This window comes from Lissotriton vulgaris, chromosome 5, assembly GCF_964263255.1.
Source record: "Lissotriton vulgaris chromosome 5, aLisVul1.2, whole genome shotgun sequence".
Taxonomy (NCBI): domain Eukaryota; kingdom Metazoa; phylum Chordata; class Amphibia; order Caudata; family Salamandridae; genus Lissotriton; species Lissotriton vulgaris.
Window position 1 is genome coordinate 208,396,630 of NC_141693.1, and position 23,621 is coordinate 208,420,250.

Here is a 23,621-nt window from a genome sequence, read left to right on the forward strand (position 1 = left end):
CCCAAACATTTTGCTTCTTCCTCCTATTTTTTCCTGACCTGTTGTTGTTGGTTTTAGGGCTCTGGGCCCTTTACCACTGCTGATCAGCGCTAAAGTGCATATGCTACCTGTGAAAATGTATAGTGTGATTGGTTCTCCCTGATTTGCATATTTGTTTTACCAGTAGGTCCCCAGTAAACTGCACCGAGTGTGCCAGGGCTGGTAAATCAAATGCTACTAGTGGGCTTGAAGCGCTGATTGTGCCACCCACATGAGTAGCCCGGAAAAGAGGTCTCAGGCCTGCCACCGCAGTGCCTGTGCGCATTTTGTTAACGGTCATGTCGACTTGGCAAGTGCACCCACTTGCCAGGCCCTACCCTTCCCTTTTCTTACACCTAGGACACCCCTATGGTAGGCCCAAGGTACCCCCCTGGGTAGGGTGCAGTGTATGTGAAAGGTAGGACATGTACTGGTGTGTGTCTTGCCCCATAGGACAGAATGGGGAATGCTCTGTAACATTTCACAAACATATCTTGCCATAGGGATAAGATAGAAAAATGGAGTTTAGTACCCCTGAACTCAGAATCTAATAACACATCTGTTAGTAAAGGTGTTTTTTAAATTATGTATTTGGAAATACCACTTTTAGAAAGTGGCTGTTTTATTTTTCAAACTTCATATGTGCTTCTGCCTGTTTGTGGATTGACTGTCTGGCTTAGGAGTGAGGGCTGGGGAGGTGTTGTGGCTCCAGGAGTCTGGCTGAGTCAGCACTAGGCATAATAGGCCTGATCTGCATTTGGAGTAATGGAAGGAGTAGCACATGTACCTGAATAGGGCTGTGCCTGCCTTCCACAATGCTGGCTCTGCCCCCCTGTGGTGTGTCTGGGACCAAGGCCCGCACTGACACAATATGTTGTTGTGCACTGGCAGAGGGCTCCCAGAACTGGTTTGAACTGGGCTCAGAGCCCCTTGCACAAAGAGAACAAAGACATTTTGGGGTATAGGTATTAGACCTAAACCCCTGAACTTTAGATCATTCCTGGAATTCAAGAGGAACCTTTGTGGAGGAGAAAAGCTGAGGAGACTGAGGAGAAGTACCGCCCTTGCTGTGTGTCTGGGGTTGGCCTGCAGTTGCTGTTTCTGCCAAGGAAGGGAGAAGGACTTTGCTGTGTGCTGTGTCCCCTGCTTGAAGGAGATCTTCAAGGGCCTGAAGTGAGCTGGACTCTTGTTCAGAAGTCTCAGGGACACAAAGACTTCACCCCCAGCTCCCCTGAACTCTGTTGTCGTTAGTTCTGACCTGCCTTGAGGTGCCTGTTCCAGTTTTAGGCCTCTGGAGGTTGTTGCTGCTGTTTGGGAGCTGGAAAAGAAAAGAAACTCAAAGAACTACAAAAACCAATGCATCGCTATTCTTGCAGCTGTTTTTCTGACGCATCTTCACGGCATGAGAATTTCCACGCATCGCTGCGCCACTGCAAAAACCCTTGCAGCGCCTGTCGTCGTTGCAAGAATCGATGCATAGAGGGATCGTGGATGAAGAGGTCCGACGCACCGTTACGCAGCGCCGCCACGTTGATCACCGACGCATCCCGAAGATCCACGCATCGTACCTGTGCGACACGCTTCCCTGACGCATCACTTGCAGACCGGAACCAGCATGAAGAATCGTCACATCACTCCCCCTACAGACCGGAATCGACGCAACCCTTCCTCTGCATGCAGCGGGACTGTTGCATCTCCTCAGGGTCTCAGGAGTGTTGCATCTCTTTGTTTTCTGGCGCTGCGGCTGTTTGGCTTGGTGAACGTTGACGCAACTCCAAGAACTTTGGTGAGAAGTCAAGCATCCATAGATTTCTAAGGTACAAGTTCTCCAAACCTTTTGAAAGTAATTTTTTTAACTGTGTATGTTGGATTTTCGTCGTTTTGGTCTTGTCAAGTTTAGATAAAGATACTTATTTTTCTAAACCGGTGTGGTGCCCATTTGTGGTGTTATCGCCTTGTTACTGTGAGTGTTGGTGCAAATACTTTACACATTGCCTTTGGGAAAAGCCCGTCTGTTCATGCCAAGCTACCAAGGGGGTGATCAGGAGTTATCTAAAGTGTGTATCCCTCTTACCATGACTAGAAGCAAGGGTCCCTATTTGTACAAAGGTACCTACCTCTGCCAATTAGAGACCCCCATTTCTAACACCTGTCTAATTAGCATTTTGGGGGTGAGTGTTTGATTTGCTCAAACGCTCCATCCATCATCCCCTTTTGTATCGCTTTGTTCGCCCTAAATTGGCAGGGTATGCTCAAACGTGAGTCCCTTGCTCACTTGGCCACTGGATTCAAGATAGCCTGGCTGATGAGGATTATGAATCCGAAACCGGTCCCAGGATGCTTGTTTCCGGTCCAGGGAAGACATGGCTTGGCAGTTCGGGCTGGACTGTTCCCATGAGGAACAGGGTCAGACTGATTTGCATATGGCCATGTCTGAATTGGGGTGGTTGAGTGAGCTAAAGAATGGTGATGGATTAAACCCAGATCAGTTGACTGGGGGTGAATGTTTGATTTGCTCAAACGCTCCGTCCATCATCACCTTTTGTATTGCTTTGTTCGCCCTAAGTTGGCAGGGTATGCTCAGACATGAGTCCCTTGCTCACTTGGCCACCGGATTCAAGATAGCCTGGCTGATGAGGATTATGAATCGAAACCAGTGATGTCATCATTGATGTCACTTGAGATGTCATCAGTGATATCACCCACCATGTGAGGTCATAAGCAGTGCATTGCGGGGGCGTAAGTTATAGTTATCCCAGGTAACCATAACTTCTGAATTTCACTGATTTTGTAAATATGAAATCTGAGCCTAACTATAATGTCCCTGTAACCTTTGTTTTTTTCAGTGAATATATGTATATATTTATATATACACCAACACACACACACACACACATATATATATATATACTAGCAGCCCGTCCCGACGTTGTCCGGGTATGAATTGCTGCCGGCCAGTAGTATATTGTTTTGTAGGATTTCGTTTTGATAGCATTTCTTATCCGTGACAGGCCTGTGAAACGCTCAGATTCACAGTGCACTGCTGATGCACTTAATTAAGAGTGCGCATTCAGTAGTGTGTGAACTCGAGTTTCCCTACTTTATTTTTCCTTGCAATATTATATAGCGCAAACTCGACAACATGGCATGAGCACAATTTACATTACAGAAGGACACATTCATTTGTGGTAGGAACGGGAAGACAAAGCGATTTGCCTGGAATCACAGGATGTTGAGCTGATGCCGAGATTCGAACGTAGCTCCCCAGCTGTGTGTCTAAAAGTGTTTGTCGGTGCTGGCCATCAATGAGAGAGACCTGTGCACAGGGGTATGTTTAGGGTTCAGGGCTAGGTTTGGGGTTTGGGGTACAGGGGTGTTTTAGGGTTCAGGGGTAGGTTTCAGTTTTGGGGTACAAGGTTATTTTTATGGTTCAGGGCTAGGTTTGGGTTTTGGGGTACAGGGGTATTTTTAGGGTTCAGGGGTAGGTTTGGGTTTTGGGGTACAGGGGTATTTTAAGGGTTCAGGGCTATGTTTGGGTTTTGGGGTACAGGGGTATTTTAGGGTTTAGTGGTAGGTTTGGGTTTGGGGTACAGGGGTATTTTTAGGGTTAGGTTTGGGTTTTGGGGTACAGGGGTTTTTTAGGGTTCAGGGGTAGGTTTGGGTTTTGAGGTACAGGGGTATTTATAGGGTTCAGGGATAGGTTTGGGTTTTGGGGTACAGGGGTATTTTTGGGTTTAGGGATAGGTTTGGGTTTTGGGGTACATGGTATATTTATAGGGTTAAGATGGGTTAGTGTTTAAGGGTATTGGGGTATTTTAAGGAGTAAGGGTGTGTTATGATTATGGGGTGCAGGGGTATTTAAAGGGAGCAGAGTGGACACCTGGAGCTGGAATGTACAGAACCTGGGGAGAAAAAACAATGAAATATTGGGCACAATGCTCGCTTTATTTTTTTCGTAATCCCGCGCCCCACACACGCCCCCAACACACGCCCACAGCACACGATATGAGACATGGCATGAAGAACGGAACGTACCACACACCCCCAGCGTTTGTCACGCCCACAGCACACGCCCACAGCACAACGCAGACACGCCCACAAGGAACTACTTTGCTGGCACGGTTCTTTTACCTTTTAAATGTATATGGTGGGTGTCTGCATAGCCTATGTCCTTCTGCTGCAACTGCCCTTTCCAACGCTGTATTGGGTGTTGTGATTGGTGCTGTGGTTCATGAGATTACCCGCCTCAAAGGTTTGGGCTCTCTCTTTATTATATTAATATGGATATATGCAAAAAAAAGAAGCAGAGTACTCTGTGTAGTTCTCAAGTTTAAGTGGAAAGCAGTTCCAGTATAGAGCACTCTGAACACCAGCGACACTCTAAATTTGCTCACCTCAAATGTCTGCTTTTCTATCAAAGTCTTTAAGAGTAGGATTAGCAGAGTGCCATCCACGCCGAGGTAGAAAGGGACAAAGTCTTTTACCATTCTTACAGCAAAGTTTGTAAGCATGGGATTAGCACAGTGCTATCCTTGCCTAGCTGTAAAATGACCAAAGCCTTTTACCACTCCAGGCACAGTATTACAGCTTTGCATTGGTAAATACAATCCAACCCAAAATTAATAAAAGCAACCCCTGACACGTGTTTCGCTCTCATTAGAGCTCTTCAGAGAGGTATGGCTTTGTCCAGACACAAGGGAACACCCAGTATAAGTCAAAACAATTCCCTTTCAGCCGTAGAGTGATACATAAATTATGCAAAAAAAGAACCAGAGAACTATGGGTAGTTCTCAAGTTTAGGTGGAAAGCCAATCCAAAGCTTTAATACTTTGCCCGGAGTGGTAAAGGGGGGCAGGGGTACCTATAGTCACACAAATATCAAGGTTACCTCCTCACCAAGACAATGCCTTCGTTCCACGGAGTCGCGGCGAGGCAGTGTCCTAGTGAGGAGGTAACCTTGATATTTTAATGACTATAGGTATCCCTTCCCTCCCCTTTTGAAGGCTTATGGGGCATTATCTGGGCGATATAAATGTAAATGTAAATGTATTGCGATTTATATAGCGCACGTATCACCCGAAGGCATCAAGGCGCTTGCCCCCATTCAGCAATATACCTTCTGGGGTATAGTATACTGTGCATGTTAAATTTATGTGCACCACTTAGTAAGGATTATATGTAAATACACAGTTGTTTTGATTTGAGTGTAGAAGGGATCTCTTCTAGGTCCTGTTGAGAAGCCAGGGTAGGGCTTCGAAACATGTCGACACAGGAGACACTGCTCATTGAAGCATAGTATCTCTATCTCATTCCCCACTTTTAACGATACCAGCTCAAAGGAACATTAAAATGTATGTTTTCCACTGAGCCAGGTATTTTTTAATTTGTCACCATTCACTCACTTCTGACCCTTCCACTCACACTCCTACACCACACTTAGTATTGTTTTTCATAACCAGTGCTCCCACGTAGTCGTAGGTCGTAGCATACCCCTGCAGTGGGGCGGGAAGACCCAGATGATGAAGCATGCCACCAAGGGTCCTTTTGGTGGGTGAGGGGTATTTAAACAAAGCTGTGTGCTTTCCACCATTGTAGGAGACACAAGTAGTCTGGAGAAACACTTCTATACTTTCTCATAAGGGTGGGTCCCTTTGGTTTTTGACAATATAACTTGAGGAGGAGTATCTACCTCTTCTGCTCTTTTGAGCATTACCTCTGCACTCCCTCCTTGTGTTACTTTGATGAAGAGGCTGTAGACAGGGCTTCTTCTAACAATTGCATGAGCCTTGTTAGCAAGGGGATGCTGATTCCTGAGCACTGCTTTTGGTAACTTGTAGGGGTGATCGGTGGGTCTGCAGCTTCTCTTGTTCAGGATTAGGAAGCTTCTAAGCCAGGCCTGCCCTTTGTCTGTAACTGTTTGTTTCTTCACAAAGGATAATGCCAGCCGGGTACAGAGATCTCACACTTCTTTGTGCCTGCCAGCCGCGTACAGAGATCTCACACTTCATTGTGCCGTTATTCTGGGTACTTCTGCTTGGAGCCAGCCCCAGTGCCACCTGCTGTGAGAAGCATCACTTTACACAAAGGCAGGTAACGTGAGAAGGACACTTGAAGAAGAACCAAATGGGTTCCACAACCATTCAGTTAAACAGTGCTGTATGGGCAGCTGGAGTAATATTTTGGCTTTCCAACCCTGTGCTTGGTTAACCATGTCCAAAGTATCTGAGTCACTCTTCAGAGGCGGGCAGTGTTGGTCTTCTATTATATAAAGTACTTACATGTGAGCCATATTTCGAGTAATCGACTGTGCTGTTACTGACATGGCAACTACCATTGTTTGTGGATTGGGTAGCCCACCTTTATACATTTGAAGAAGAAAAAAAGGGGCAAACTGCAGAGAAACCCAAGCAAGTCAGGTCGCAAACTGACGAATTAAACTTTTTAATTTCCACAGTGTATAATATATTAGAGTGCACCATAGAAAATAATGAAACTTGATATCAAATAAATGAAGACACAAATCAGAACTACGTTACAAAGCACTGTAACGTAAACAGGTAATGCAGACATCAAATACAGATTAATTCATCTTACAAATACATTACTTAGAACTTGAGGTCAGTTATGAGGAGGTGAGCGTTGCCTATACATCATGTACAAACTGCTGGAACCTGTATCTTTCAACCTCGGGTGCAGATAAAGATCAAAGGTACTATTAAAAACACAATACACATTCACAGAGACGCAGGTCATGAAACACCACTTTGTGTAAGAAGGTCGTAAAATGCCCAGGATTGGGTTGGCTTTGATGCCATCCTGTCTCCCTCCTCCCCATACATGCCCAACTGGGTTCAGGTAGTTAATGGGAGAACAGATCAATAGAGCTGCCTCTGTGGGATTGGCCAACGAACCTGGGCTGTCACGCGGGGCGGTGACATCAGGCAGGGCTCCCACCTGAAGCCCCCTGTGCTCCAGTTGAGATAGAGAGGCGCTGCAGACAGACATCACCGACCATCATCGTCATTCCCCGGCTGACGAGCATCAGTGCTTGAGAAGACATGGCCATTCACTGGATCCTGTGTCTGGTGGCCGTCGGGCTGAGGTCTGGCAGCGCGAACCCCATCCAGGCCCTGCCGGACATCCAGACCCAGGAGAACTTCGACCTTCCCAAGGTGAGCAGGAGACGCTCCCCCCGGCGCGTGCCCCTGTGCGGACCACTCGTGTTCACTGCGGCCGCCCCCCTCGAGCACGTGCGAGGAAAGGGTGGTGTGCCTTTAAGTCCCTATTAGCGTTAATGGTATTTACTATTAGGATGGGTTTCCTTGCCACTCACTGGCAGGGGCTGGGTGCGAGAAACTCTCCGCACCCGAGTCGACCCTGTTTAATAACCGCTGGTGATCTGCAAACGAGTTCAGATTCTACTTTCATCCTTCCTAGGTCGGCAAAATGCTTAGAACCAATAAACTGGATAATAGTAACACCTGTTATTTCCAGAGCTTAAAAACGACAGGTGTCTGAACGCGATTAAAAACAACACAAGGCATTGTAGTGTACTGACCCATAGGCAGGAAACTTGCAGTTACCTCAGATTACCTAGAGTTCCTGGGTAAGGACGGATTGATAATTGGCCTCCAGAAAAATCCGTCAACCGTCCACCAGCTCTGCAATTTTGATTTGATTTTTCTACTTGCGAATGTTTAAAAGGTTAACCCTTCGAGGGGGGTCCTTTAGTCAGGCCAGGCAGGAGGGTGTCACATGCGACTGATTCTGCTCCAGCCCTACGGGCCTGCTGAGATTGGCAGATTTCCTGTTGACTGGGCCGAGAGAGTTCGATCTTGGGTCACTGGAATTGCCTTCAGTACATTCGTCAAGTCAGATAGCATGGACGCTGACCCAATTCTTAAACAGAAACATTCTTTAATCCAATAGATGTGACTTGCATTTTCGGTCTTGACTAAATAATATAAAAAATATATACAAAAACCTGCTGTTGTGAAAAAAAATGATTGCATTCTGTTAGGTGAGATAAACCGTTTAATTTCAGCGTGCTTTGAGAAGTAAAATAGCGCCTCCTGCAATACGACGCAAACACACTATCAGAGGAGGATTGATACACCAAATAGGCAACAGCATTAGGTAAAAGAAACATATTCCTCGGGATTGACCCCAAACTCACTCTATGGATATTTTCAAGATTTGGTAAGAATAGGAGTACGGGCAGCTACACTGCACCCCAGACCTAAAAAATAAAGGAAGCAGCGGAGTGGGGTTTCTGCATCCCTTCTGTGGAGTTAGAATTGCACAGGAAATGTATTTTTCGTTCATTAAACTGTAAAGCTTCCTTGTTCCTCTGTTTACAGCTAGCTATAAATGATTCTCAATGCATATGCTGCTAGAAATGTGCGTACATGAGTTTGCCAAGAAGTCTTCACCAAAAATTGAGTTAACCATTTTTCGTCCAAGAAAAGAAGAAAAATGTTTTAAGAAAACAGTTGATCAAACCGCTCAAACTTTCATCACAAAGATAACCATTATAAAAGCAATACATTTTTCAAGTTTAGAGAAAAAGATGAATCTGTTGTTTAAAAAGTTATAACATTTATAACAGACTGAAAAAAGTTGGAAGTTAACCCACTTAAAGTAAATGTAGAATGTTATTTCACACATCTCTATTTACCATTTTACTATTTGCCTTAATAGTTTGATAAACTACCAAATTATCTTCGCATTAATTACTAATCTTTTTGTCCCTCTGATGCACATTGAGCATATTTACATTCTACATATCATGCTGCTTTATTATTTAATATACTCAGGCTGTACACTCCAGTTACAATTGCAATCCCCTATTCTGTGTTCTATGCTTGGTCCATGTGTTTTCTCTTAAACGTTTAAATATATATATTTTTTTACATAACAGCCGTGTTTTTTAAGGACCCTGGGCATTGTACAAGACGCATAAAACTGCAACAAAGGATAGATAATATAAATAATAATACATGCAACAAATGCAATTGATAACTAGCACATCCTTTGATATTCCTGCCTTAAAGTTGTAAGAGGGATGCACTGGTTATTGGAGCCGGACCTGGCACGTGGCACTTTTCCCAGTGGCGACGTATTACCTGGGTAGCTCTGTCTAGCTTTGCACGCTAACAGCAGGGCCTACTCTAGCCTTGGCGGCGCCCAGAGGGGCAATCTTTGTTGGCGCCCACCCATGACTTCCTTCATCACGGATTCCATCACTATCACTGTCAAATGATCCCCTCATCTCTCCTTAGCCCCGCTGACGGGTATTTTTTTTTTATAGCGCTACTCATCTCAATGTAAAGTGTCAGGGCGCTTTATATCACAAAAATATTATGTAGAGAGATGTAGAGTCAATTAGTAGTACAAGAGTGTAAATCAATGTAGAGGAAATGTTACTTAAGAAAATAAGGGACTACAAGGTGTAGGAGTCACAAGTAATCCATAGTGGTAAACATTATATGTTTAGAGTGCTTGGTCTGGAGAAGGGAAGGGGCAGACTTACTAAGTTTTCATGGGGTGTAGTAAACAAAGTTGCTATGCTGCATGAAAAGGAGAAGACAAGGTGCTGCTACTCTCTGCTCTAGTGCTGGTGTACCTTAGACTGCCTAGTGGCAGTTCTCACACCAATGCACCTTGGCGCCAAGACGTGTGTGTGATGTCAAGCATAGGTTTTATACTGGAAGTGCTGCGTTCCAGCACAAAATTCTGTTTTGGCAAAGTTTAACACTTTATTTATTATTTATTTATTTAAAACATTTGTATAGCGCGGCTGTCGCCTTGCAGGCATCCTGGCACTGAGATATCTCCAGAGGGGGGGAAACACGGGTGCGGAAGAGAAGTGGCCAGGAAGTTAACATTTAGGGAATAGCCAGGTTTTGACCCGTTTCCTGAAAGGGAGGAGTTCTTTCGTTTGACAGATGTCTAGGGGCAGGCTGTTCCAAAGTTTAGCAGCCGCGACTCTAAAGGATCTACCTCCGGTCATAACTTTTTTGAATCTCGGTACTTTTACAAGGCATGCCGTTGTAGAGCGAAGGGCTCTAGTTAGGGTGTACCAGTTGAACAAGGCTTGTAGAGAGCGGGTCCCGAGTCCCTGCAGGGCTTTGAAAATCAGACAAAGGGCTTTGAAGGCCACTCGCTGTTTCAATGGGAGCCAATGTAGTTCGGCCATCGCCGCTGTGGCAGATGATCTCCTAGGCCAACCAAGGGCTAATTTAGCAGCGGCAGATTGTACTCTTTGGAGTCTGTCTAACAGCATAGCTGGAGACTCGAGTAGCAACGCATTGCAATAGTCGAGGCGACTAAGAATAGTACACCTGACTATTAAAGCCCAGGCCTGTAAGGGAAGTAGTGGCAGGATCTTACGTAGAGAGCGAATGAGGGCCGAGCAGGTGGATACTGTTTTCGCAACCTGGGCCTCCATGCTGAGTTTAATGTCCATCATAACACCCAGATTACGGACAGTGATGACCGGTTGGGGTTTTTCCGAGAATTCAGGGGGCCAAAAATCCACCGGGAAAGGGCGAGGGATCCGACTACCAGCACAGAACAGAACCTCGGTTTTGGAGGTGTTAAACTGAAGTGAGTTGTTGTGTAGCCAGTCAGCTGTGTCTCGAAGACAGTCATGAAAGGATTCCAAAGGGATCGATTCCTCACCCTCCCAAGAGAGAATGAGTTGAGTGTCGTCAGCGTAATTGATCGCCTCTAGCCTATGTGACTTTATTAACGTGATCAGTGGTTTGAGATATACGTTAAATAAAATCGGGCTAATGGATGAGCCTTGAGGCACCCCGTGAGACACCGGGGAGAAAGCCGATTGAAACGGAGGAAGGGACACAGCCTGCTTCCTATCCCGGAGGAAGGAGCGAAACCAGTGTAGAGCAGTGCCACCCACCCCGGCCTCTCTCAGTCTCTCCAGCAGAGTCCCATGATTAACCGTATCGAATGCGGCAGACAGGTCCAGCAGAATTAAAGCTACTGCCTGGCCCCTGTCTGCACGCATTCGAAGGTCCTCCATGGCGGTGAGTAGGGCTGTTTCGGTACCATGGGCTGGGCGAAAACCAAATTGTACTTCGTCCAAGAAATGGTACCGCTCCAAATGTTTGGAGAGACATGAGCTCACCCAACGCTCAGCAATTTTTGCAGGGAATGGAAGCAGGGAGATGGGTCTGTAATTCTGCAGACACTCAGGATTTAGGGAGGTTTTTTTTTAGCAATGGTGAAACAAGAGCCTGCTTCCAAGAAGCAGGAACTGAGCCGCTACCCAGAGATTGGTTGCAGATCCTGCGGAGAGTGGGAAAGAGTTCCTCTCCGGAGGCCTTCCAGATTTTGTGGGGGATGGGGTCCAGAGGAGATCCAGATGAAATACCGCGAGGCAGTCTATCAAAGTCTGCCTCAGTGATAGGGGGGAGCTCCAGCAGACAATCTGCAAGCTGCCACCCTGGATTCTCAACTCCGATGTCTATAGTACCTTCCCCAGAACAAGGGGGGCCAACCAATGTGGGGGAGGTGCTCAGGTTACGAATAATGGCAGCTATTTTTTTTTTTCGTTAAAAAACAGCGCAAGGTTGTCACAGAGGGCCTGTGTGGGAAGAGTCGATTTTTTTGAGCAGTCAGGGTGGGTAAAGCTGTTCAAAATCTGAAAAATGCTTTTGGAGCTGTTGGCGGCTGTACATATTATGGAGCAAAAATAATCAGATTTAGATTTCTGGATCAAGGATTTATATTCGGAGAGTTTCGTTTTCCAGAGTAGCTTATTGGCATTGGAGTAACCTTGCCTCCATTTCCTTTCCGCCTGTTTACAGGCAAGTTTTAGAGCCATTAAGGAATAATTATACCAAGGAGACGACACTCTGCCCTTATGCTTGCGTTTTTCCAGTGGAGTATATGTTTTTCCAGTGGAGTATATGTTTTTCCAGTGGAGTATATGTGCTGCACTTTGCAGCACAGACATAAAGTTGGAAAGGTTTGTGAAAATAAATCTTTTCTACAACCTGACGCTTATCTCAACAAGGCATGGATTTTTTATGCAAATCCCTTTCTGTTATAGTTACTAGAAGGGGATTAGCATCAAAATCCAGAGATCGATGCTAGTGAGTGTCAACGATCCGCCCATGGTAGGCCTCCTTGATAGAAAGTAGCGCATAGTGCTCCTTTGTTTTACTTTCAGGCAACTTTCAAACGCAATTCAGGATTTGCGTTGAAATGTAAACCCCAAAACAGCACTAAACACCAGGTTTATGTCACTTTTGTGACACAAACCAGAAACAAAGTGGTAACAAGTTCGGCCCCCAAAACGCAGGATTTGAAATCTAACACAATAATTGGGGGCGTCATACTAAGAAAATTGTATTACTGTTGAAAGGAACCCTTTTTAACAACCTTAGAATAACGAAAGATTGAGGAAAAAACAATTTGGTTCCAAACCTATGCCTTGCAATTTGCATGCAGCTATTTGATGCTAGTTAATAGAGCAATGTTCTGTTTAGGATTGTAACTTATTGACTCAATGCAACAAAAGGATCTCTGTGACAAAAGAAGTAACCCACTGAGCTATCTGCACAAAATACAAATCTGTGATCTGCATGTTACACGTTGTGCTTTGCAGCAGGGACATTAACCCTTGGTGTTACTTTATCATGAGTTAAAACTATGACCAGACAAATCACAGATCCCTCTCCATAAGTGCATTAACCAGCAGAGATATCATGCTATTGGTATTAGCCCCTTAAAAATGCCGGGTCCACAAAGATCTCTGCAGACTGCTTTTACATGCAAAGTGCGTCCTCTCGACCTTGGCACCCGGTGTGACGGCTCTGACTGACAGGCACAATTTATTTCTTTATTAAGGGGTTTTGTATACTGTTACATGTAGCCTTTTGATTCCTTCAGAGCCCCAAATATGTATTGGTAAAGAGATGCAGTCAGTGAAGGGGAGGCCTCAGTCTTGCTTTCTTTGATGCAACCCCATTAAAGTGCACTTCAGTTATAGCTGAGCTCGTAAAACTCAGTTTTCAGATTATTCCCGAAGTGCACACAGGGCCAGATGTATCATTGCACTGGTCACCATTTGTAACCAGTATGTGTGTGGCCAGAGTGGAATTGTGTGAACCGATCTATGCGTCAATAGGTCATTTCACAAAATTGTAATTGGGAGTGGGTCACAATCCTACCTATCTCATGAATATTCATGTGGCAGGTTGCAAATTGTGACTCATTAATCTGTTGCAAACCATAGGGATGGTGGTCCTCAAGGCCACTATGATGGACTTTAATTAAATATATATTTCTAAAGCAACCTATTTTGTTTAAAGCAATTAGGGCTGCTTTTATCTTTTTTTTACATTTCAGTGAGAGTTGGTAGTGGTCTCAGCTCTAGCCCTGAGGCCGCATCACCGTCTTTGAAAGCTCAGCCCTTTTTGGGCTCAAGATCCAAGAGAAACTGGAGCTGAGCCAGGGTCAGGAATGTGGCTGGAACTTGCAGGGCCTCGCCCACCTCTACTTTTCAATGGTTTGCAACAGGAATTCTTGTTGCAAAACATTGATAAATTGGACAACCAATTTGATATTTAGAAAAGACGCTCACAATATGTTCCCTTCCAAATACGGATTTGTTATCCATACCCAAACCCATTTTAGAAGTGAAAACATTACCAACTCCTAAAATGTGGTTTGTAAATGGCCAGAAATTATTTGCAACTGCAAACACAGGATCGGAATCTTTGGCCCATAGTTTGGTTCCAATCTCAGGCTTGGTTTAAGGTCATTCCACAGTATAGGACTCTGCAATTTTAGGGCCTTATTACAACTTTGGTGGTCCTCCTGCGCAACGGCCAACGCTCAATCCTTAGGAGGACCACCAAGGCCGTGGTGCACCCACCCGTCAGATTCAGAGTTGAATCCAGGTCGGTAGAGTGGGGGTCTCACTGCAGTGGGCTGTTCGGCTCATAGTAGAGCCTAACATGCAGCGAGCGTGCTGCCTTGACAGCACCAGCAGCACATTCCTGCATGGTGTGGCATGCATGCCACACCGTGCAGGAACAGGGGTGCTATAACCGGGGCCTAACATGTGCCCCTCTCTCGCGTGCACCCCCATGCCCAGACCCCTTAGTTGCCTCTCTGGCACTCTTTTTATGACAGGCTCACTGCCATGAGATGGGTGGTAAAAAGGCAACTCGTAATATGTTCGGCGGTGCCGGCAGCAGCACCGCCAGCATTTTCAGGCTGCTTGCAGACCGCCAGCCTATTGGGATCCCGGTGGAGCCGGCAGTCTGGTGGAAGTCCGACTGCCACACTCTGAATACTATGGGTGGACCCACAGTGTGAGAGTGGTCAGACCGCCAACACCAGTATGGCGGTCCTGAGGATCGCCATGCTCGTAATAAGGCCCTAAGTAACTTCCCTCCATGTTGCAGCCATTGGTAAGTTCTTTGGGAGACAAGATTTGGTGGTGATGATCGTAAATATGTAAGAGTATGACACTGGGGTGTAATTAAGTAAGATTGGCCCATGGCTTAGCTAGGTTTAGTGCACAGTAGATTGGACTCACGTGAAGAGGCCTACCAAACAATAAGTCGTGATCTGTATAATTGGTTTACAGTGGTAACAAGATGAAGTGCGTTGTGGTAGTGATATTTTCAGAGAGCACCCTATAGCCATTACATAAATAAATACAATTAGTAAAAGTATAAATGAAGACATAAATGACACTCAACATATTTATGAAAAACTTGTGAGTGGTAAATTAAAATCCACTTTCACAGCTCTCTCTTGCATCCTGTAATCTCATCTCGACCCCACAATGTAGCCTCTCAAACCAGGATTCAAACCCATCTTTGGGCTAAAATGGGACTTCATGCTGAACTGTAGTTGTAAGTGGTATGGTAAATTACACTGCTTGGGTGTTGGTCCACACGCTTTTCACCAGGAAACCCTGGCGCAAATCACGTGGGAAAACTGTGCATCTTCGGAGTTGGGGCACCGCTTGAATATGAAAACCACACTATAACACCAGGGATGAACTGGGACAGCAAATAGGCCCAAGCCCCATTAGCGACTCTTATAGCTTCAAAAAAGTGGTCCACATTTGAAAATTGGGTATGGGAGACTGCATGCATTTGTGGGTACTGTAGGCTATGCTTGTGGTACATGTCAGGGAAATCAACAGTAAAACCCAGCCCAGCAGGATATAAAACAGATTCACAAACTGTCAAAGCACCGGCCACAAAGTGACCAGTCAGCCCTTCTGCCACTGCCAGGTTGCTCTATAGGCCAGTCCGACTCTAGCCGTCACCCATCGAGGGGTCCAAAAGTTGGAATTGTAAGTCAATTGCACCATCTATTAAATACCGCTCTCAGCGGTGTCAGAATTTACTAACTGCCTAATTAATACCTGGGATTGAGGGAAATGGGTCCCTTACTGCTCTACATAGAGCACATAGGCAGTCACCCATGGCATTCGGTGCTGGGAGGTGTTGCCTAATGTACCCACTGGACAGGGGGACAGATACATACGTGCCAATAAAAAGGGCACAAATGGTGCGCTTCACCTAAGGTATCAAAATAACTGAAGACTGCCCTAAGCCATTGTGATCCAGGACATTGACCAGCATATTTAGATTTGGAAGCCACGCTTCAGTTTCCTTCATTCACCCACACTACTCATTATAATAAGGACCCTCAGCTTTACATTTTTGCTTATTTTGACTCATAAGTCAAATGAAAAATAATACTTTTCCTTATCTGTTTATTTTTAAACTAAGAGAAGGATGGAATTTAGGTCTTCATTTGAATGGTTCCCCATGCTGTCAATCACGACAGTCAGGCTAATAGCTGTGAAGGTTATGCAAAAAGAGTTATTTATCAAAATGAGATTAAATGGCCTCATGATGATCACATAGCCGTAGATGTGCACATTTGAATGTACTACCATGCTAAAGTTTTCATTTTAGTGTACCGTGGTGTATAAGACTAATAAAATCCCCGAAACCCATCAGACATTCAAGTGTGAGTGTAGATTTAAGAGTTATAAGTGTAGAAATTTAGTAGATGCAACTTCGTTTATCATGAAGCCTAAGTGTGAAGACCGCAAATATGTATAAAAACGACGTAAATACCCCAAAAATTAATTCTAAAAAAACCTTAAAGCCTAAGCTATAACTGATCAAACTATGCACTCTAACATGCCTTCCATGAAGAGGTAACGACCTTGAGGATTGACAAGTCATGGCCACAAAGGGTGTCCCCATTGTAATCTAAATTATGACTCCCATGGCATTGAATGAATAGTCGTTTTGAAGACCTGGTCTCTCCAGCGTCTGAGTGATGTGTGTCTCTTGTAGGAACGATATAAGTGCAGGTAAGAGTATATCGAGTACCGCCTAGAAGGGGTGTGCATCCCCCTGATGTTCAACACGATTACCTTAATGCCTTGCGCAGTCGGTGTCAGGTTGGAGCTTCAAGCTTCAAGCCTATCACCGTGTAGGCAAGAGTGTGTGGACATAAAGTACAGGAGTGTCAGTGTGTTGATAGCAGTGTGCAGCCTAGAACAGTGGAACTGGTTTGCAAATACCGCAGGCAGGGTGCAAACGGCACCTCCTCCAAACTGAGCGTAACCATACACCATGTTGCCAGAGTAGCGGGAAAGACCTGGTGGGCAAGCTATGGGGGGGGGCCTCAAGTGAAGGTAATTAAAGTAGAGGAGTCCATTATTACAGAGGTAAGTCTATGTAAAACAGAAGGGTCAAGTAACATGAGCCACTAAGTGTAGTGAGCTGTGGTCCGAAAGGGCGATCAGCATGGAGCCCTTTCAGCGATAAATGCTTAGCAAGGAAAAGAGGAGAACAATAGCACATGTACGGGGAGCATGTGTCACATAGAGGCAGGCTACAGGAGACGTAAACTGCAGGAAGCACTAGCCCATGTCCCACTGTGGGAAGTTTGCCTTTGGGAGTTCGGGGAGCAGCCCAGTGTTGAATGAAAGGAGGAAAAGTGGGGGGGAGATTTGCAATACTGTCAAAAGATATCATCTGCCGTCTGCTGGTGGCGTTATCGAGCCTTTTAGCGGAGAGCATGATCATGACAAGCTTCTATCTCCTTTAGCGGAGTGCTGGTGGCTAACGCCCAAGCCTGTGTCCTGATGGTGGCTTGGATGGATGCAGTAGACCTCCAGAGCTCACTTTCTCTTGCTGATCACCTGCTCCATGGCGATTGTCGGCGAGCCCCTGCCGTGGTTGCGCGCTTAGTGGCGCTTGCGGGATACTTTAGCCCAGTCAAAGGCTGGTGGCGAGGAAGCTGTGCCTTCACCGACATGTCTCTCTTAAGTGCGATTCTTAAGTATAAATGATAGAATGGTTTACTAATCTAAAATAGACCATGGCTGTACTAAAAAACAAGGAGAACCCTATGATTACTATGGACCTGGGGTATCAGTTAAAGAAGAGAGCAATGTTCCCCAATAACAAAATGTTATGGAAATCAAACAGTCAATTTAATGATTAAATAATCATTTATTTACAAATGTTATGCAACAATCAATCACAATGTAAACTGACATGGAAAAGTGTCTGTGCTCAGAAGAGTGACACACTCATGTGGTATAGGGAAATAGTTTTGTATCACAAAGCTTTCTTGGTAGGTGACCCAGAGAATACATTTAGATACAAAATGCATTTAGTGTGCCTAAATAGTTGATGGTGTTTCGATTCCAATTGATACCTGGATCATCATCAGGACACCGAGAAGACGGTGAGAACATGTACCAACATCAGCATATATTGCAGGGCAAACCAAAATAAATAGTTGTGGAAGATCTGAATCAGTAGAGTGTGATTGCTCAGTTGAAGGGCTGGTCCGAAAGGGCAGGATGAATAAGGGCAAATTGCTGACACGCCTCTCTTCCCAGGAGATGGTCCACCTTGGCCATGTGCCTCTCAGCACTGCAAGTCACTGCAGCTTAAATTTGTTTCACTCTGCCTCTCCCCTGCTGGAATGCTGGTTCAGCACTTTGCCCTTGTTCATCCTGCCCTTTCGGATCAACACTCCACCCAAGGCATCACATGCTACCGATTCAGATCACCCACTACAATTTGTTTTGGCGTCCCCTGCATGTATGTGCTTATGTTGGCACATGTTCTCAACATCTTCTCGGGCCCATATAGATCAGGAGTTCAGATGATGATTCTACTATCAATAAGGATCAAAATGCTATTGACTAATTAGGCAAACCCAAATAAATTTGTATCTAGACGTGTTCTGGGTCATCTATTGTGATACAAAACCATTTCTGTTTATCACACGAGTGTGTAATTCTTACGAGCACCAAGCAGAGACAGTTTTCCACCTCACTGAACATTGGGAATTATTGTTGAAAAACATTTTTAAATAAATACACGAATATTTAATAATAAAAAAAATAATGAATATTAGATTTCCATGAAATGTTGTTATTAGGGACCATGGATTTCTCTTCTTTGATTTAAAATGGAAGTGCATTCAAGATTATAAAGCAGGACAAGAGAAGTAGCAGCTGCCAGATCGTTATCTACAGTTCTGAGGAATTTTCGGAGGATTGTGATTAGTGGAGCAGAAATGTCTTTCGATCAGAAGTATAAGAATGGACGCACTTGGCTAAGAACATGGAAGCCGGCAAATGAACAATCCAGCGTACCAGATATGGTACCTCAATAATAGCTTGTCATAGCAGGAGCACTGCAGTAAATTAGCGGTGCTCCTGTCCCACCACACCTGCAGTTCCCGTGCTCTATTTAGAGTCAGGGAGATACCTAGTCTACATCAGGAGACCCTCTTCTGGCTGGGCAGAGTAGACCTGATGCTCACCCGCTAATGGGACACCAGGTCACATTGACAATCACTGAGACCTGTTGGGCGGGGGAAACGATCACTAATTTTCCCTGCTGGTGGCCACCACTCCAGGCACCTCGAGGTCATTTATTCTTTGCATTGAGAAAACAAACTCTTGCTTTGGGAGTTTATGTTCTCAATAAATACACATTAGATGAATGGGAGTTTGAAACATGTTTAGCTCAGCAAATCTGCAGTGCTGTGGAGATAGAGGCCCAGCAGCTCCTTTCACAGCAGAGGTCTCCGCCAGGCAGGCGGGGATCCCTAAAGAGATGGCTAAGGCAGACCCCTTTCTGGTCCATCTGCCATGATTCAATTGATCCTGGTAGTGACTTAAACATTATCCTGACTTAAATGGGAAGCTATTTTTGCTGGCGAAGAGCAGGTGAGCCTCAACAGAATCTGGGGGCAGAGGTAACCTCCCAGGCTGTTGTATTTTGCAGACACTGAATGTACTGAAGTGACCCTCTATTGATATCAAGATAAAGTGCATTGCAGAAGTTGAGAGTGGAGCCTTTAAAGGCAGAGATGGCTGAGTGACAGCCTTCTACAGCCAAGGTGGGATGAATATTGCACAATTTGCACATTTGAAAGTTGCAAAAGGTAGCAACTACTGCAGTCTGCAGTGACAGATTTAGAGACCAGATTCAGTTTTGACACCAAAACATTTGATGATAGGAAGAGGTACTGGATAGCGCCTTACATCTAGAGACCACTTTGAAAAAGTAAAGAGGTCCACACTGCCACCAACAGCCAATACCATGGTCATATCAACATTTATGGCCTTACTTAGAGTTTGGCTGATACCATACTCCGGTCAGTCAAAAAAAGTAGGGACTAGGAGCAGGTTAAAGGTCCAGAACCCATGCTCCCATTGGGCAATGTACAAATACAAATGGAGGGTGACTGTTCCTATCGAAAAAGAGATATACAAAATAAGGTGTAGGTGGACAATCCAACAGCTGAGGGAGAGTCTTCCTTATTGGAAGGTTGCGCCCTCACACACCCAAGTAGGTGTCATGCTTCATCATAGAGTTTAGCTCCTCGTGGGGCCGGTGCTGCAATGCCTAAGGGCCCCGCAAGAAGGCTCGTTGGTGGAGATCTTCTCTTCAAGCCGTATGAGGGAGTGAGGTTCGGTGAACATGGAGTGGTGCCTTAAGAGAGAAGTTGTGCCTTAAAAGTACCTAAATAGTATCATCAAGTTTTTACATCTATAATCCTCTTGGTAGGATTAAAAACAGAAATGCGAAAAATGTAACTGGGGTATAATGAGCTGTGACAATTCCAACATGAGAGATTTTTGAAAGGTCAACATGTTTGACGCCTATGTGGTCCAGGAGGGACCCATAGCTTTTCTTCAGGACCAAATAAAATGATGAGTACTCCCTACCCTACACCTGGGCGAATTGTGTATATTTAAGAAACAAGCATTTACAATGCAACGGTTTCGCCTTTGGAAAAGTTTGAGCTATTGGCATTGGAAATGACAAAATTTGTATTTATGTGTTGGTTTTGAAAACAGATAAATAAATGGCATTGTCATTTACATTGCCAATAGCTCTAAATTTTCCAAAGGCGAAACCGTTGCATTGTAAATGCTTGTTTAATTTAGGTGCTCACAAGTTTCAGGTGGCAAGCATCTAATGCCTTCACCAAACAATATACTTTGTCATCAACAAGGGTGCTAGGAGACACCTCTTACTTCCTCTTAACAGCATCAATTTATTTTAGAAGTTCTGTACACTTCACTTTTTCAGGTCATAATCTTCTCACTGCGGATGTTTTCCCGAGTAGGAGTACTCGCCGGAAATAAAACAAATGCATTCTAAGTGTGCCCGCTAGAGGGCAGCGCCTCCCTTCATTGAAGGTACAATCAAACAACGCCGCGGTAAGGGCAATGTATATTTTTTCTTCTAAAATGCTTAATTATAAATTAAGGATGAGCAAACATATTCTTCTTTTTCTTTGACGTCTGTGAATTAATCGGTACGCGAGGTCTGCCAGCACACCTCGGCATTAAAATACTTGGAAATTCACACACACACTCACAACTTTGACAAACCCATTTACATTCGCATGCAGATTTTGTAATTTGCCTTTTTCCTGACTTGCACTTGGACATTAAATTTGAAAAACGCGCACATTTGTCATGTCCAAAAATAGCCGCACGAATCAGGAAATATTTACCGCGCGCGCCTCTCGCAATAATACGCTTAATGCGCCCTGTGTCAGGTGTTATCAGTCAACATCATTTTAAAACAAACCTTCATTTGTGCTAAATAGCTGTCGTCCGGTTTCAACACCCAGTGGATTGGAAAGTACGTTCAAGGTGGGTTTTAGAACAAGTGACGTACACGCTAAACAAACAAAATGTGCATTCCACTGAGAGAAGCAAGGGCAATTTGTCTTTGCCAATTTATTCCAAGGTAAAATATTCGCTTTCCCGATCAATTCTCCTTCCAGTATGACAGGTAACACACCTCATGTATTTCTTATTATTTCACCGAGGAGTATTTAAATTACACTGAGGGTGAGTAGAACAACGTTTAACACAGGACAGTGGGCGGGCGGGAGGGAGGTGGCATGGACAGTGGGCGGGCGGGCGGGTGGGAAAAGGCAGGACAACGGGATCGAGGGCGGGGGATCACAGCATCGAACACAGACAGTGGGCGGGCGGGAGGGAGGAGGCACGGACAGTGAGCGGGCGGGCGGGAGGGAGAAGGCAGGACAACGGGAGGGATGTTAAGAAACCAGGTTGGACAGCATCGAACACGGACAGTGGGTGGGCGGGAGGGAGGAGGCACGGGAGGGCGAGGACAGGGGAATGAATGGACGGGGGTGGGATGGGAGTGCGTGTAGGGATTCGGGGGCGTGTTTTTCGCGCTCTCCCCTTCCATTTGGCTGGAAGGTAAAATTCCAGCCAATGGGAAGAGGAGAGGGCGGTACTTAAAAAAAGACCCAGAAACGCCCCCGAATCGCGTCAAGGCGGGCCCTGAACTCAGTGACGCTCCTCTCCTCCAATGGCTGGCCAGCATTTACGAGGCCAGCCAATGGAGAAGAGGGGCGTGTTCAGGCCCCCATACTACTAACAAAAGATTTCGGCTCCGCCCACTGCTTACGCAGTGGGACGGTAGCCGAAACCTAAAAAAGGAAGAACCTGAAAAATCTCAAGGGATATTTATAATTAAAATGTACCTGTGTATGAAGTCCCAATGGTATTAAGCCCTAATTGTGTTTTGTTTCTTACACCATTGAGCAGGACAGAGAACCCCATGGCGACCGCAGTTAGGAAATGATCTGACGCGGAGTTGCTCGTCTGGAGGGCAGAGAGGGGTAGGTCATGAGTGCACCTCCGCGTAAGAACATTTTCTAACAACAGTCATCACGCGGTTCTCGTCACCCAGAAATCGTGTACACCAAAAAAGGAGAGAGTTATACTTAGGTGTAGAAATAAGCATACCTACGAGTAAATATACAATTGTTATTTATAGAGATAAAGTGTAATTCAGACTTTTGTGGGCTAAGTTCCAATTTAATATGAATCATTCAAGATTGTATTTTTAAGATAGAACTGGTTGTTGTGAGGAGGTTGAAATGAGCAGACACTGAGTAGACAGAGCAATAAGACGTGGAATTCAAACAGGAATATGTAGTGGAACACTCCAGTGAACAAGTTAATGTAGGTGCCCAGGCCACTGCATTTAAACTTCCTCTGCAGTAAACAGAACAGATGAGTCTCTGGGGTATAAAAACTTGCATGACCATGTCACTCTCTTAGAGACTGGAATATCTTGGATTTATCTGAGTTCTGCAGAGGCAGTAAAGGTACATAATTTTCCCTTTTTTTCAACTTCTTACTATGTGACTTTAGCAGAAAGGATCTGTGAATTTGCCTCCAGCTGGCATGCCTAGGGCAACCAAAGTCGATCTAGATTTTTGTTTCTTTTAGGTTGTTAGTAGAATTGTCAGAACTAGACGTGTGTCAGCAGATCGATCATCTTTACCTTCAGATCATACAGTTGCGGAAGCTAAAATGCAAGGCTCTCACTTAGCACTATTAAGGAAAAATTGGCAAAATTAAATTAGTTTCTGATAACGTCTTCCTGATAATAAAGATAATGAGGGAAACGTTTTTATAGATCTAAACAGATTAAACTAACTTGTTGATTGCCAGTTACCCACCTGACACTAGCTACTCACATCAAAGGGCCAAAAAGCTGAAGCAGTATAGTGGGGGCAAGGTGACAGTGAGACAAGGACACCAGAAGAAACCATGGCCGGACTGGCCAAGCAGGCAAGCAGACAATCCCCGGGAGGCTGGAGCCCTGGAAGACCAGCTTTGACACTTGGAGGCCAGATTCGGTCTCCAGGAGCGGTAGTGAACATTAAGAGACCCCAGTGGTAACTTGAAAGAGTTGCTTTGGTTCTAGCATGCATCAGCACGTCTACACATTTATTTATTTTTATTTATTTATTTATGCGTTTTTATATAGTGCGGACTTTACCCGAAGGTGTCAGAGCGCTTCACAATAGGAACATAACTGATACATGAGAACATTACAAGTGAGCAAAATACAAAAGCAAACGTTACATTAAATGAAGCAAAAACGACAATCGTGAGCCAACAAAATACAAGAGGTAGCAAACGGTGCATTACAAAAGTGACAATCGTGAGCCAACAAAATACAAGAGGTAGCAAACGGTGCATTACAGGA

At 44.9% G+C, this 23,621-nt stretch overlaps 1 protein-coding gene across 1 annotated transcript in view; it reads left to right on the top strand.

Moving 5' to 3' along the window:
- The first annotated feature begins 6,995 nt into the window (after positions 1–6,995).
- Positions 6,996–23,621, top strand: part of AMBP (alpha-1-microglobulin/bikunin precursor) — a 54,016-nt gene continuing 37,390 nt past the window's right edge. The window contains exon 1 of the mRNA XM_086921179.1: positions 6,996–7,190. Within this exon, the coding sequence (XP_086777305.1) occupies positions 7,077–7,190 (114 nt within the window). The 5' untranslated portion in view covers positions 6,996–7,076. The remainder of the gene's footprint in view (positions 7,191–23,621) is intronic.